Below are 17,596 nucleotides of genomic sequence, written 5' to 3' on the forward strand. Positions count from 1 at the left end.
TGAAAACAGACAGTTTACAAAAGTTTGACAGATGAGTGGGTTGTATCGTTGTTTCGTTGTTCTTGGCCAAGCAACCCTCCCTTTTATAATTATACAATGCTTGCTGCTGAGCATGGCGAAACAATTAAAGGTGGTCTCATTTGTACAACAACCACAAATCATATGGCGCAATCCGCCATTTTGCCATCAAGTTGACCGACGTTTTGCTAACACACCAAAAAAAAAAAAATTGCGTACATCACCATAGAGAATGCAAAGAATACAAAATCTGATATCTTAATACCGTCAAACCAGTCTGGCTGTTAACAGCTGTTTGCGTGAGACCACCTTTTTAAATCCGCCTTGGCTGCTAAGAAAAAACCTTCTACAGAAACTTGCAAGTTCTCAATTGCAAAACTCTCAAAATTCTGATCGCTCTCTTCTCATGGTTGAATTAACCCTATGATAAGGCTTTACTCCTTTACTCGTAGCTAATTTCGAAAGATTGCACAGTTCCTTTTTTACACGCTTACCAATTTCATCTCAATCCCATGACAGTCGGTTGTACGTACCAGATTGACCCGTTGAGATTCTTCATCAGTGTTCAACACACTGCTACAACAACAACCAATACCATTAATCTCCTTCGATTATAAATATTGGGTTGTTGTTGTTGTAGCCACATTTTCATGTGGAGGTGGAGATCCTCGTCAAACTCCTGTATGCGAGCAAACTCGTTCCTGCCCAAAGGGCCAATCGCCGTGGGAACAGTGTGGCCATTGGTTATTTAAAAGCGCCAATAACTCGCCTTGTCATATCGAGCATCATTGGAACTCAGTATTTGTGCAGGAGCCGTAGCCGCCCCGTCCATCACTGAGACTCTCAACTCGATACCGCTGATTGTCCGCGTCTGTCGTTGCAGTTACTTCGTATGGAGTGTTCCACTATCCGCGGCCGGTGGACGCACCCGGTAGCTCGCAGCTAAGCTTCTCGTGACAGCAATGAACACCACACAGGTTGGACCTCAATGTTCTAGCCTGTGTGGTGCTCGCAGCTATCCCCTGCTGGGCATATATATCAAGTATATGGTAATACGGACACGTGCCTGTACACTGCACTGCATTCTGTCGCAATTCAGAGTTGGAATCCTAAAACATAATTTACTAAATTGCACATAGAGATTATTGAATCATCCTGTGAATGTTTTCTACAGCAGCTGCCGGTACCTTGTTTTTATTTTACTAATTGACAAATAAATTACAATTTTTTTTGCTAGTCCTTTACACAGACAATAGATTTCCATTTACTTTCTGTGGTCCTATACTATTGTACTATTCTTGTATAGATAGATAGAATCGATATTTACATTTTGACAGCTGAAATAATATTTTGAAAACGAAATTGGGAACTGATTTCTGACCATTTGAGCATGACCAGTTATCATGACGCATAATACAAAGGTAAAACCCACTGAATTGAAAAGCGATGGAATTTTAGTTAAATGTGGAGGATTTTCAACACAATTGTCAAAGCACGTGACAGGGAAAATATATGGAGATCCTTTATGGGGATCGCGTTTTGATTATGAGAACCCATCTGCTGTGATACGGACACATTTGGATTTTTTAGAAAGTAAGTATACCGTCCTCTGAATATTGCAACATTATATACCTACTACGTAATTTTTATTTCTTATAGGTGGTGCCCAAATCATCTTATCCAATACTTATCAGTCTAGTGTAGATGGTTTCATGAAATACTTACATCTAAGTAGAGAAGAGAGCATTGCATTGATAAGAAGTAGTTGTAAATTAGCAAAGGAGGCCAGGAATATGTATATGAAAAATGTAAAAGAATGCAAAGGCATCTCAGAACCTGTACTGGTGCTAGGCTCTGTTGGTCCTTATGGGGCAACGCTTCACAATGGATCCGAATATGACGGATCATACGCTACTAAGATGACAAGACATGAAATACAAAATTTCCATCGTCCCCGTATTGATGCTTTGGTAGCTGAAGGAGTAGATGGATTAGCCGTGGAAACTATACCATGTCTAATGGAAGCCGAAGCAATTACAGAAATGTTACTAAGGCAATATCCGGAAGTAAAATTTTGGGTTTCTTTTCAGTGCAAAGATGATTTACATTTGGCAAATGGGGAAACATTTGCAAATGCTGCTCTGAGCATTTGGAATATGGTCAAAAAAAATAATAAATATAACCCCAAGGAAAAGATTTTCGGAATTGGAGTTAATTGTGTTAATCCCAAGGTAATTTGTTTATTTTTAGTAGTCCAAGTAGTGCTTCAATGCACAAACGAACTTCACAGGTTCAATTGTTATTTCTGTACTTTTGTATCCTGCACATTTTTTTGTTTTATTGCATAGTTTTAACCTAGCGTACAAAGAATTTTTCGGAGGCCACCGTAGCCCAGAGGTTAGCATGTACACCTATGACCCTGAAAGCTTGGGTTCGAATCCTGGCGAGAACATCAGAAAAAAATTTTCAGCGTCGGTTATCGCCTCCTATGACACTGATTGACTCATACTTTCCCACATATCAAATATCAACTAAATCAGAGGAATAGGCATAAAATGACTAATTTTGTATATCACCATTCTATGGTTGAGTGTATAAAAAATAATAGTCCCTGAGTTCATTGTCTTCTCCATATGTGTATTATTTTGTGAAGCGATGCCCTTCAATTGTTGATAATGCCATGATGTTCGGTCAGATAATGAAGAGCGATTTAATTAGATTAGTATTTAAGGCAGTGTATTGGCACTAGTCAATGAACATCTATTTCCCACTACAGCTTTCAGAACTGATGCAAACTTAAGTTTTATTTATATTACACGTGACGGATGAATTCCAAAAATCATGTTCTCAAAGCATGAAAATATCAAAATGCTATTCTGACAAATTAATTTTTTTTTTGAGCCTTTAAAAAGGAAAGAAAAAAATTTAAAGCGAGGTTATTATATTATATAAAAATTACCGACGTAATTTGATTTAATCATAGTATGTGTGATTGAACTGTAATTCCATGACATCTGTGGTGTTATAATTTTGTTTTTGCTATAATTAAGAGATAAGAATTACCTTTTTATAATGTACAGGGTGATCGATAAAGACATTTTTTTTTAAATTTCTAAATGATTTTCGTCCTAGACCACTAATTTTTATTTCTGAGAGACGTTTTTTGCGATAATTTGGAGCGGATTCTAAACGATTTCTGTTTGAAGGAATTTTTGTTCCGACAGTTCTGAGAGAATTCTAGACTAATGTCAGCACCCTATTTCGTATGGGTCTTTTTGACAGGGCTGCGGAGTCGAGCTATTTGAATTCGACTTTAACTCCGGGCAAAATTGCTTGAACCCGACTCCGGGCGCTGCAATGTTCTGTACTCACCACTAAAGATTGGGGTGAGGTTGTCCAACCTAGGCGATATGGGTATCAAATGAAAGGCATAAGCGAGTAGATTACGAGTATGTAAAAACAAGTTTAAAAATTGGATCAGGAAGGACCTAAGAAATCTTGAGGCAATATGATAAAAAAGGCAAAAACAAATAAATTACTGTCCAATACCATCTCAATTCCATGACAGCCGATTGTACGTACGGGATTGACCCGTTGAGATTCTTCATCAGTGTACAACACACTGCTACAACAACAACCACAACAACCAATACCATCAATCACCTTCGACTATAAATATGGGGTTGTTGATGTAGCCACATTGTCATGTGGAGGTGGCGATCCTCTTCAAACTACTGTAGATGAGCAAACTCCAATTTTAATTTTTTTTTTTAATTTTCATTTTTAACCAAATTTAAGGGTGAAGAAGAGGAGGAGGATTGTGATGAGTATGAAGACGTGGGTGTAATATTTATCTTCGACGCTTTTTATCGCTTACTATCATCACTGACCTAGTTAATTTCTTTTCGCAATTATGTTCATAAATATATTATTTCTTGTATTACGGCTGGGGAACCAAATTTGCTACATATAACTTTTTTATTTAGATTTTATTTTTTACTGTTTTCATATCGTATAGACTAGTTTACTCAGGTAGCTTGCCTTGTAATACAGATATATGGCCGGATGGCTTTTTGTTTAATAATAATATAATAAAAAGTATAAAGCTTTTCTATCGACTGAATATTCCAAGTCAAGCTAGCCATATCCGTCCGTTCAGCAGTTAGTAAAAATTACGATACCGTCGGAACGAATTAGTCTATCCGCATGCAATTTTGCATAGATATTTCTTAATATGGATAGTTTGCGGTCCCATAAAGGACTCTTGTATATGAGCAAGCTCGTTCCAGGCAAGGGACCAATTGCCGCGGGAACAGGGTGGCCATAGGTTATTTTAAGGCGCCAATAACCCGCCTTGTCATATCGAGCATCATAGGCACTCAGTATTAGTGCAAGAGCCGGTGTCGCCTGACCTCTGAGACTCTCCGTTTGATACCGGTGATTGTCCACGAATGTCGTTATGGAGCACTCCACTGTCTGCAACCTGTGGACGTGCCCGGTAGTTCGCAGCTACGCAGAAAAAATTTAGACCTAAATTGACCGATTAGATATGATATTGACTTATAAAAAAGTTTTCAAGCAAAGTGTTAATAGTTTTCATGGATTTCAATGTCAATTATTTGAAAAATAATTGACATTGAAATCCATCCTTTTGTATCATGGCAGTGATTGGTTAAGAAGGAATCCGTTAAAAAGATTTTTAATTGTACGAATTAAATTGTTATATAATAATACAAATTGTGAGTATCTATTTCTGCGTTCTGTTTTGTCCTCTTTCACACATATGTAATGCAAAGAAGTGCGAATGAGACAAATATATGTTTTGTTTCTATCTTAGACAGACACATAGTGGTGTGGGCAGATAGAAAGTAGGCAAATAGAAAGTGTGGTTTTTATTTATCTCTCAATAAAATAAAATAATTTATTAAATAATAATTGTGAAGTAAAAACAATATACTGTTAACTGTTATCCTGAAAGAGTGTAAAGCAGAAAAAATTATTGTTATGAATGTTAACAAATGAAATAGGTACATTCCAAACGAAACAAATTTGAGGACATGTAGGAAGGTAGACGAGGTATTTATAAGTATTATTTTAATTTAATACATTATTATCCCTATAGAGACTATATTGGCTGTGAAAACGACGCTGATGGCGGAAGATAACAAATGCAGTATTCTTCATGTGGATCTAGATTTCGTTGTATTGTGCGCATAATGCTAAGATTACGATTCACTTAGGTATGTATATAAATTATTTTGTTCACCAACTTTTTACAGACGGCATCCAGGATTATGAAGAAAGGCTCATAAAGGAAAGGCAATTTTTTCTTCTGTTTTTAAAAAAATAAATTTTAAACAAAGTGTTTTAGGGTGTTGTTTCAATTTATTTCCGATGTTTTCCGAAATATCGGAAACAATTGAAACAACACCCTAAAACCCTACATATATACCCGAAATCACCTTTCGTCAGATTCCGGTGAAAATGCATACCTTATGCCCCATAGCAGCTATATCGAAATATGTTTCGATTTAGACCAAATACTAATAAGTACAAGTCATTGTTCATTTGTGTATAACAAAATATAAGTCATTTTAGTAGCTTTAGTAGCCATTTTGGGCGCCCCGGTAGCCGTGTTGGTAGCGTGCTTTTATTACCAGTGCAGGGGTCGTGGGATCGATTCCCGCCAGAAGCCTTGGACTGTCGCTACTGTGGTATCACAATGGACTTAAAATTGTCTATGTGATCTGTAAAGGACTGCCACTCTTACCTTACCTAATCTAGTGGCTATATCTAAATATAAAAAAAATCTGAACTATATACGACAAGTATGTCGAAAAGTCTAACATAAGTCACTGTGTCAAATTTCAGTGAAATCGGATTATAAATGCGCCTTTTATGGGGCCAAGACTTTAAATAGAGATATCGGTCTATAGGCAGCTATATCCAAATCTGGACCGATTTGGGCCAAGTTGCAGAAAAATGTTGAAGGGCCTAATACAACTAACTGTCCCAAATTTCGGCGAAATGGAACAATAAATGCGCCTTTTATGGGCCTAAAACCTTAAATCGAGAAATCGGTCTATATGGCAGCTATATCCAAATCTGGAACGATTTGAGCCAAATATAATAAGAATGTCGGAGGGCCTAACACAACTCATTGTTCCAAATTTCGGCGAAATCGGATAATAAATGCGCTTTTTATGGCCCCAAAACCTTAAATCGAGAGATCGGTCTATATGGCAGCTATATACAAATCTGGACCGATCTGTGCCATATTGCAGAAGTATGTCGAGAGGCTTAACTTAACACACTGTTCCAAATTTCAACGACATGCCTAAGGGCCTAACACAACTCATTGTCCCAAATTTCGGCGAAATCGGATAATAAATGCGTCTTTTATGGGCCCAAAACCTTAAATCGATAGATCGGTCTATATGGCAGCTATATCCAAATCTGGAGCGATCTGTGCCAAATTGCAGAAGGATGTCGAGGGGCTTAGCTTAACACACTGTTCCAAATTTCAACGACAGCGGACAATAAATGCGCCTTTGATGGGCCCAAAATCTTGAAGCTAGAGATCTGTCTATGTGGCAGCATTATCCAAATCTGGACCAATCTGAGGCAAATTAAAGAAAGACGTCGAAGAGCCTAACACAACTCGTTGTCCCAAATTTCAGGAAAGTCGGATAGTAAATGTGGTTTTTTTGGGCCTAAGACCCTAAATCGGCGGATCGGTCTATATGGGGGCTATATCAAGATATAGTCCGATATAGCCAATTTTCGAACTTAACCTGCTTATTGACAAAAAGAATATGTGCCAAATTTCAGCTCAATATCTCTATTTTTAAAGACTGTAGCGTGATTTCAATAGACGGACGGACATGGCTAGATCGTCTTAGATTTTTACGCTGATCAAGAATATACATATGTATATACTTTATATGGTCGGAAATGGCTATTTCGACGTGTTGCTATATATTACACTTTTTATGAGCAATTTAATCCAATAAAATAGAATATTTTTTAATAATGAAAAAAATTTTAATTATTTCGTTTTATTAAATTTGAGAGAAGGGACTTTTAAATAAATTGTTTTATTGAGTGAATAACAGCTTTAATTGGATTTTTGAGCTTGTCATAAATTCAAATTACAAAATTGTTAATCAATAATATAAATTCGTTTGTAGGTTCGATTTCAGCAATTTTTTTAATTTTTTCATAGATACTCACAATTTGTATTATTAAATAACAATTTAATACGTACAAAAAAAAAAAAACGGATTTGAATGTCAAAAATAATTAAAGCATTTAACACCTTGTTTGAAAAGTTTTTTGTAAGTCAATGTATGTCAATGCCCTTTTTAATCGGTCAAATTTATGTCTATATATTTTCTGTGCATTTAAATCAACTGATCACTTAAAACATACTTAATTGCTACAAAATTAATTCCAGAACTGTTCACAAGCTTGGTTGAAATGTGAAATATTTCAGAAGCCTAACAACCGAAATACTATATTGCGTTCTTAAGGAAGGAAAGGTGAGCATTCACCGATCGTATCATTTGACATCATCGTGTCAAAAAAGCAAAGTGGTATTGTGTTCTCTTTCACACACATGTAATCCGAACAGAAGTGCCAATGAGACAACTATACATATGTACCTAAACACCACTGAATGCAAAATCAAAATTTGTACTTCTCTTTCGTACATCCCTGATGTAACTAAAGAAACACACAAAAAAACTTTAGAAAGTGGAAAATGTATTTACAATTGTATAAAATTCTATATTTTTAAATTAAAATAAATGTATAGTGTGAATTGGAGGAGTGCAAACCAAAAAATCTAGGTTGTGAAAATATACGATACGGATACGAAATATACGATCCCATGGCAGCCAATTGTACGTACCAGGTTGACCCGATGAAATCTTTCATGCGCAAGGGCTGCCGCCTCGGTGTTCGTCCTTTTTTCGTCATGGGAGAGGCACATTCCGGAATTCCTTCTCCGCACCTTCTCAATACTAAGTTTAATAGTATCCCCTGTTCCTTTATAGAATACTAGCTGAACCGGGCCCGCTCCGCTGCGCCTTCTTGTACATTATATGGAGCAAAATTTTCCTTTGAATATTTATTTTCGAGGACTTATATCAGATATCCACATTTGGATATCAGATTCGTATTGGTCGGTAAATATGTCCGATTTAGGGGTGTTTTGGGGGTTGGTGTGGTCCCTCAAACACTTAGGTTAGGTTGAAAAGAGGGTGCAGATATTAATACGGCTCATGCCACTATGGACACACAACTAAGCCACTAATCGGTTTGTTGTGCGCTCTAAAAACTATAAATTAACCTCTAAAAAGAAAATTTTAAGTTAGGAATTCCGTGCTAAGTTCCGTTCCTAAGTTGGTTCATGTCTGGTATTGTGTCTCCACCTAAGTGCCGGTATCTGTTAGACGCGAATGCCGTGTAATGACAAAGGAAATGCTCCAACGTCTCCTCATCTTCCCCACATGCCCTACACATGCAATCACCCGTTATGATACCAACAGCTATACTGACCTCCTTCTTGTTGTTGTAGTAGCAGTGTGTGGTACACTGAGGCGGCAGCCCTTGCCGATGAAGGAATTCATCGGGTCAATTCGGTACATACAACCGGCTGCCATGGGATTGCTTCCTTTTAGTAATATCCTCGTCTTCTCACGATCTTGATCCCTCATAGGATTTTCGCCGTCCTACCGACCGTTTCGCTGTTCCACAATGTTGCATGCGCATTCGTCGCCCACTGCTTTAACTCGGACTGCGTCCACCCGAAAGGCTTCGGGTTAACCAAGTTTATTCTGTCCTTTCTTTTCCCCTTACTCCGTTATGGCCGGCATCCAAACTATGCGGATTTTGCCATCCTCAGAGATGGCGTTAATCTCCTTCTTACACTGCAAGACTGTTCGTGACCTTACCGTCCTGGTTGTTATTGCCCTTATGGCAATTTTACTGTCGGTAAAGATGTTCACACTCGACGTCCTCGCGTTATCACCACACCACTTCACGCATTCCTTGATCATCCGTTCTCTAATCTTAAATACCTTTCATTTGAGTCCCATATTGTCGTGATTGGTCTATATATATTTTTGGTTAGATTTCGGGCGGCCTCCCTAGGTACCCCATCCGAAATTTTGATTTTAGGTTACTATAAGAGAGCACACAAAATTTGGCTTAAATTGCACCACCCATTTCCGAGATCTGGCGTTTCTAAAAATTAGGGTTATTGTTCAAAAACATGTTTATATATACAGCGGTCAAAAAAAGTATTCATCATTCAATGTTTTTTTTTTAATAAGTCTACAAAAGACAATTGGAATAAAAACATATTAAACTAATGATGCAGTAGTGCTTGTGTGATATATATGTGGGAAAAGTTTGAATGTATGTGTGTTTGGCTTTGGTAAACACAAAGACGAGTAAGCGAAGCACACAGAAATCAGTCTATCCGCAGCCGTGACGACGTAAAGACGCGAGTTAAAACCGAACGCCATTCCATTAGTTTACATTGATTACTGTTTTACTTTTCTATTGATATCAAACATTTTATTGTACTTTGCTCTTAAACTTTAACTAAATATAAATAAAATAAAGGGATTTAAAAGAAGAAAAAAAGTGTCCACAAATTGGGGGCTCAACCGAAATAGAGTCGACTCAGTGAACTAAAACGACGATCGGCCAATAAAAGCCGCAGTGAAAGAAGAAACCTCGCGACGAGACTCGGTCGAGACGAACGGAGTAATTCAATGGTTAATGTGGAAAGGCGACAATCAGCCTGAACGGTTAAAAAAGAAAGAAAAAGAAAGGAAAAGACTCGACGAGGAAGTATATTTATTGTCTGCATCAAGCACATCAAAAGAGAAGAAAAAAGCAGAATAGTTTCTATCCACGAATGTCCAAGCACGGAATCACAGGTGTACAACTTCTTTAATTCTGCAACGCACACACTCTCACACAATCACGCAAAACGACGGTTGAATTTGAAAATACGGAGGTGGTTTAAATAACAACAGACGACGAGTGTATGTGTTAGTGAGAGAGAGACGGACTCTCGCAACCATACACAAAACGACGGTTAATTTTCAGAAGTGTATATGAGAACGCCGACATCCCAACGTTGTGTGTGTAGAGGCAAGTTGAGGAGAAGAGTGTGATTGTGTGTAAGACATTGTCAAGACACCTTGGACATTTGATACAATATCTGATTTGAATTGAGTGCACGTTTATGTGTTTGTGTGCAGCGGACAGTTCTTGTGAATATAAGAAAATAAAACTATAACAAAGACGCACACACACACTTGTGTAGAAAGAATACTCATAATAAATAAAAGAGAACCATGGCATGTTTAGGGGATTTTACGGCGGTTGACAATCGTTTAAGAACTGCCAAGCGTACGGTGGTGGTTGCGATGCATAAATTCATTTTTGGAAGAGAAGGAGATCGTGACAACCGAAAACGACTACGCTTGTTCGACGGCTTCGACTACGATGTAGACAGCGAAATGTATGCAAACAAAGCAACGTACATAAAGGCAAATTTGTGTCAAGCTGACCTGGTGTCGATATGTAACGCTTTGGGTATCGACTACATCGATGGTGATTTGTGTTTACACATCTTTAACAATCTGCGAAAGGGTGCAATGTTAGCTGCTGCTGTTGATGACGACGAAGACGATGATGAAGGCGACGACGACGACGGCGAAAGCAACGAAGACGACCGCACAATAATGAGAGCAGATAGCCAAGCAAGTGTTAGAGAATCAATTGGTGGTGGTTCACATAATGACAAGCTGTTGCTTGCAGGCGATTTGGTTCGCGAACAGTGTCTCAAAGCTGAAGGTGTTCACGTACAGCAAACAATGAATTGCGAACTGCCTAGTGGTGTAAATAGAGAGGTTTCATCGTGTCAGACGCATCAATACAATGACGTTCCCAGATTTACTTTAAATTTCCGAGATATTGAAGACTCCATTCGACCTTTTGATGGAACTGATGACTTACCCATTGGCGCATGGTTGGATGAATTCGACGAAACTGCTTTTGTTATGGGATGGAATGACCTCCAGAAATTTGTGTTTGCTAAACGCTCATTGAAAGGGCTTGCGAAATTGTTTATATCAAGCGAACGTGGTATAACATCTTGGAGTACCCTTAAAAGCAAATTGGTAGAAGAATTCCAGTCGACGACAAACAGCGCACAGCTTCATAAACAATTGTCCGAACGACGAATCCAAAAAGGCGAAAATTACCTGGAATATCTTTTAAAGATGAAAGAGCTAGCTTCTCGAGGCAACATAGAAGACGACGCTTTGATACAATACGTAATCGACGGCATAAATGATTTAGCAACAAATAAGGCGATGCTGTATGGTGCCAGAAATCTTAAAGAGTTTAAGGAGAAATTAAGATGCTACGAGACGATGCAGGAAAAGATTAAACCAAGGTTTAATTTTAACCAAAAACAACCTGACAAGACGAAACAACCTGATAAGACGAAACAACCGGATAAGACAACAAACAAGGCCGAGAAAAAGGAGTTGTGTTACAACTGTGGCGAAAAAGGGCACACGTCCCGAAATTGCAGCGATAAAGATAAAGGGACCAAGTGTTTTGGATGTAATGAGTTTGGCCACATATCAAAACAATGTCCGCGCAAAAATGAAAGAGCCAATATGCGACGTTTAGTTCCTGATGACATAATGAAGAAAGTTGTTAAATTTTCTGATTTACAATACATGGCGATCTTCGATACAGGCAGCAGGTATAATGTTGTCAGCGATAAAGTTTACAATGATCTAAGAAGACCAACTCTTAAGAAATCTGATTTTTATTTGGTTGGATTTGGTGAAAGGACTCTCAACAACCGAATAAAGCCGCTGGGAAACTTCACGCATCAAGTTGAAATCGACGAGGAGGACTACCAATTGACATTCCACGTAGTTCCAGCTAATTCTATGGATATCGACGTGGTGCTAGGAAAGGATTTCTGCTCCGATGTTCGTGTTGAAATTACGGCGAATAGTTTAAAGTTCGAAAAGATCAAAGACGACGTTACCTCCCAGCAGCACAACATTATGCTCATAAGAACAGCTGACGAGCCAGAGAGTCAAGTAGACGTGAATTTAATGGCAAGTGATGGTGCAAAACGCGAAGTTATGAAGCTCATTGATAATTACAGACCTGAGAAGAACAAAACTACGAATGTCGAAATGAATATCATCCTGAGCGAAGACACTAACATATTTTCCAGACCTCGTAGATTACCAATGATTGAAAGGGAAGCAGTGGATGAGCAAGTGGACAAGTGGTTGGCTGATGGCATCATTGAGGAATCTGTGTCTGAATATAGCAGTCCAGTGGTGATGGTTAGGAAGAAGGATGGTTCGTATAGACTATGCGTTGATTTTAGACGCATGAATAAGATCATAGTTAAAGACCGATACCCCCTACCACTCATCGAAGATCAGCTAGACCGACTGCAAGAGGCTACGGTGTTCAGCACAATTGACTTAAAGAACGGATTCTTCCACGTGAGTGTAGCCGAAGCAAGCCGTAAGTACACCTCATTTGTTACTCACAACGGGCAATACCAGTTTTGTAGGGTGCCATTTGGTTTGTCAAACTCACCTGCTGTGTTCCAGAGGTTTATTAACACAATTTTTCGTGATTTGACACGAAGAGGTGTTGCACTTCCTTACGTCGACGACGTTATTATTCCATCGAAAGACGAAGACGAGGCCCTGCGAAATCTGAAGGAGGTAATACAAGTTTGCAAGGATTATGGACTTGACCTAAACTTGAAGAAAAGCCAATTTTTAGTCAGACGCGTGGAATTTCTTGGCCACGTAATCGAGAATAAGCAGATATTTCCATCGAACAGCAAGGTCGCCGCTATATTGAAATTCCCAATGCCGAAAGACGTTAAAGGGTTACAGAGTTTCCTAGGGCTTGCTAGTTATTTTAGGAAATTCATTCCAGATTTTTCAATATTGGCTAAACCTTTGAGCGACTTAACGAAGGCAGGAAGATTATTCGAGATGGGTCACGAACAGATTGCTACGTTTAACGCTTTGAAAAAGATTTTGTCAGAAGGACCCGTATTAAATATTTTTAATCAACGATACGAAACAGAAGTTCATACGGATGCATCGATGGACGGGTATGGCGCAATCTTATTGCAACGATCTCCAGATGACGACGGTTGGCATCCAGTATACTACATGAGCAGGAAGACGACGGACGCCGAAAGGAAATATTCCAGTTACGAGTTAGAGATACTCGCAGTTGTGGAGGCACTGAAGAAGTTCAGAGTATACTTACTTGGAATTCATTTTAAAATAGTATCCGACTGCAATGCATTCACCAAGACGATGGAGAAAAAAGATTTATGTACACGAGTTGCCAGATGGGTGTTGCTACTGCAAGAATTCGACTATGAAGTGGAGCATAGACCTGGTGTAAGGATGAAACATGTCGATTCATTAAGCCGATTTCCAATAATGACGATAGTGGAGGATAGTTTACTAACCAGATTGGAGAAAGCTCAACAACAAGACGATGAGTTATTGGCAATTATAAGCATTCTTCAAGAAAAAGACGTTCATGATAACTATTTCATGAAAGGAAATATTTTGTGCAGGTATGTTGATGACTATGAGGTAATGGTGATTCCTAAGGGAATGCAGAGGGAAGTAATACGAGCTGTTCATGAGAAAGGGCATTTTGCCAAAGACAAAGTCAAAGAGATTATAAGAAGGGAGTATTATATACCCAAATTAGAAGAGAAGGTCAAATATCATTTGCAGAATTGTATTCCATGCATAATGGCTAACCGGAAAAAAGGAAAACAGGAGGGCGAACTCCACCCATTACCGAAAGAGTTTCAACCATTGCATACCTACCACATTGATCATCTAGGACCATTGGAATCAACTAGCAAACAGTATAAACATATTTTTGCCGTGATAGACGCCTTCACAAAGTTCTGTTGGTTGTACCCAACAAAGACAACATCGACGAACGAAGTTTTATCTAAGCTGAAGTCGCAAAGTGTTCTATTTGGAAATCCCCATCAAATAATTTCGGACAGAGGAACTGCTTTTACCTCAGAGGACTTCAAACTGTATTGTGAGACGGAGAACATCAGACATTTCCTGATAACGACGGGCTTGCCACGAGCCAACGGGCAAATTGAGAGATTGAACTCGACGATTATAGCCGTTTTGTCAAAGTTGAGTATGGATGACCCTGTAAAGTGGTATCGACACGTTGCAAAAGTACAGCAAGTCATAAATTCGACAATTTCCAGAAGTATTAGCACTACACCTTTTGAACTAATGTTTGGAGTAAAGATGAGGACTCCCGAACAATCTGAAATTCTGAAGATGATTGAGGATGAGCTGAATTCGAATTTCGTTGAAGAAAGAAACTTTTACAGACAAGCTGCGAAAGAGCAAATTTTAAAAGTCCAACAGGAAAACAGATTGTATTACAATCTACGACGACGTAAGGCCACTAAATACCAAAAGGGTGACTTAATTGCTATAAAGCGCACGCAATTTGGTCCAGGCCTTAAGCTGAAACCGAAATATTTGGGACCCTACGAAGTGATGAGGGTAAAGCCAAATGATACCTACGATGTTTTCAAACGTGGTTCTGGTGAGGGACCGATGAAAACTACAACTTGTGCAGAATACATGAAGAGGTGGTGCGATTTTGAGGGCGAGGATGAAGAATTCGAGACGAATTCCCCGCAGGATGGCCGAATTGTGGGAAAAGTTTGAATGTATGTGTGTTTGGCTTTGGTAAACACAAAGACGAGTAAGCGAAGCACACAGAAATCAGTCTATCCGCAGCCGTGACGACGTAAAGACGCGAGTTAAAACCGAACGCCATTCCATTAGTTTACATTGATTACTGTTTTACTTTTCTATTGATATCAAACATTTTATTGTACTTTGCTCTTAAACTTTAACTAAATATAAATAAAATAAAGGGATTTAAAAGAAGAAAAAAAGTGTCCACATATATGTACACAATTTCATTGTTTTTAAAGAAAAAAATAGTATTTATTGGAACAAAAAGGGCCATTTTACAGCTGAACACAAAAAATTAAACAAAAAAAGTATTCATCATTGGAAAAAAACAAAAAAATAAATAACATAATTTAAAAAAATTAATACTTTGTTATTCGACCACCGCGTCTTATAACTTCTTTTAAACGGTTTGACATCGATTGGACTAATTTAGCGGTTATATTTTGGTCTATATTAGTCCATTCCTCCATTATTACCTGTTGCATTTGACTCTTGCTCGAAAAATTGCGCGTTCTCAATTTGCGTTCGAGATGTTCCCAAAGATGTTCAATTGGGTTCAAGTCGGGACTTTGAGGAGGAGTTTTAATGACTTTGGGGCAGTTATACAGCATCCACATCTTGGTATTTAAAGCAGAATGTTTGGGGTCATTATCTTGATAATATTGAAAGTTATTACCAAGCCCAAGTTTTACAGCACTATCTTTTAAATTCCTCTTTAAAATGTCAATGTAATACTTATGATCCATTACTCCATTAATAATTTCAAGATTTCCCGCTCCTGAAGCCGCCATACACCCCCAAACCATTAAACCACCTCCACCATGTTTTACAGTAGCAAGTGTGTTTCGTTCTTCAAGCTCTGTATTTGGTTTTCTGTACACTATGACCTTTCCATCGCACCCAAAAAGATTAAACTTGCTCTCGTCTGCAAAAATGACTGTTTTCCAAAATGATTCGGGCTGTTTTACATACATTTTTGCGAAGTTTAGCCTTTTCACTCGGTTTATTTTATTTATAAAGGGCTTCTTACGTGCAGTTCTTCCTCTGTAACTATGCCTTTTGAGTGTATTTCAAATTGTTTGTGTAGTAACTTCCTTCCCTAAATATTCCATAGTGTTTTTACGAAGAATGGTCGCATTTGTCTTCGGAGTTTTCTGAACTTGCCGCACTAGCCAACGCACATCTCCAACTGAAAGTGCTTTTGGTCGACCAGATCTTGGTTTATTGTCAACAGTTTTCGTTTCTGTCCACTTTCTGATGATGGATTGTATAGTAGATCGTGGTCTATTTAATATTTCACTGATAGTTTTTTGAGTTAAACCATTCCTGTGGTGTTTTATTATCAAAACTTTTACCTCATCAGAAACCTCGTTTTGCTTACGACCCATTTTGACAAAAACTATATTTTCAATGAAATTAAATATTTGCTGTCAAGGGCAAAGCCTCCTTTACTAAATAAAACAGAAAAGGGGGATTCCCAAATAATATTTGAATTTGACTTTGATGATAGCACATCAATGATGAATACTTTTTTTGTTCTGTTTTTGGTGTTATTATATAAAATTGCATTTTTTGTGCTAATTAAATTTATTTTTTGAATTTATTTTAAAACATATTACGAAAAATAAACTATTGCATAAAACTGCATTATTTGTTTACTTTAAATTTTCTTCAATTACCCAAAATAAGTGAATTTATTATCAGTTATGCTAATGATGAATACTTTTTTTGACCGCTGTATTAATGTTTTATAGAGCATACAATTTTCTCTCGTTATCTCTTTTTCTTTCAGTTTGTGGCGAACCTTTTTAAATCTTTGCATAGAAATGAGACTGACCTACCGCCCTTGGTTGTTTATAGTAACAGAGGTGAAATTTTTGATAGCAAAAAAGGATGGACCGGAGCTGAAAATTGTATACCTATTGAAGCATTTGTACCTGAATGGATAGGCTTAGGTGCCTCAATAATAGGTGGATGCTGTCGAGTTTATCCAGAAGACATTTCAAGAATTCGAAAATGTGTCAATAGTTATACCTCAGAAACAAATTAAACGTGATATTTTTTTCTGATTTCAATAAAAACAATTTCCAGATTAATCCAGTTTTTCTTTTATTTAAATAGCAATTCAGTGTCAAAATTGATAATGTCAAAGAACTATAAGAGCGATGATAAGGAATATGAACAGTTGAGTGCAAAACAAAAGCAACACTCCATGCACTATTATTGGACATATATTTCTTAAACCTAAAAAATGTATGTTTTAATGTACCAATGAGATAGTTGATCTAATTTTAATACGATTACAAAAAAAAATATGAGAAAATCCCGACTTTTGGAGTTTACACAAATATTGTACGAGTTAGAAGTGTAAATATGATGGAGCATTGTCATACAGAGAAAAAATATAGACTTAAATTTTACCAATTACACATAGTAGTGACTTAAAAAAAATGAAAAAAGTGATTAATTGCTTTGACAATTTTTTGTTTTGAAATTCTATTGTTCGTTGAATCATGACATGATTTCACCATGATTTCACCAATGGTGTATGTTTAACAAATTTTTAATTGTACGAATTAAAATTGTTATTTAATAGTATAAACGGTAAGTATGTATTTACAAAAGGCAGTTGCCCAACAACAAAATATTGAGTGCACTATCTGTCAAAATCAGTGATTAGTGCAACTCTGATTTTGTGTATGTAACTAGTTCGCGCCATTTTT

The 17,596-nt window shown here is 37.5% G+C and overlaps 1 protein-coding gene and 1 long non-coding RNA gene across 3 annotated transcripts; one reads left to right on the top strand and one right to left on the bottom strand.

Moving 5' to 3' along the window:
- Nucleotides 1-1,201: 1,201 nt before the first annotated feature.
- LOC106090350 (uncharacterized) lies at nt 1,202-17,243 on the top strand. 2 transcript variants are annotated; one of them, XM_013256517.2, is made up of 4 exons: nt 1,202-1,611; nt 1,678-2,249; nt 16,666-16,925; nt 16,995-17,243. In XM_013256517.2, exons 1-3 carry the CDS (start codon nt 1,422-1,424, stop codon nt 16,921-16,923), a joined length of 1,020 nt encoding a protein of 339 aa, XP_013111971.2. In that variant the 5' UTR covers nt 1,202-1,421; the 3' UTR covers nt 16,924-16,925; nt 16,995-17,243. The 2 variants fall into 2 exon arrangements, with proteins under 2 accessions (XP_013111971.2, XP_013111970.2); XM_013256516.2 differs by lacking the exon at nt 16,995-17,243 and having other exon boundaries at nt 16,666-16,969.
- LOC131995741 (uncharacterized) lies at nt 9,084-16,896 on the bottom strand. Its single transcript, XR_009397589.1, has 2 exons — nt 16,811-16,896; nt 9,084-9,267 (listed from the first exon to the last, which is right to left on the bottom strand). It is a non-coding gene; the product is annotated as an uncharacterized LOC131995741 (long non-coding RNA).
- Nucleotides 17,244-17,596: the final 353 nt, after the last annotated feature.

The sequence above is a fragment of the Stomoxys calcitrans genome, chromosome 3 (assembly GCF_963082655.1).
Source record: "Stomoxys calcitrans chromosome 3, idStoCalc2.1, whole genome shotgun sequence".
NCBI classification, from domain to species: Eukaryota; Metazoa; Arthropoda; class Insecta; order Diptera; family Muscidae; genus Stomoxys; species Stomoxys calcitrans.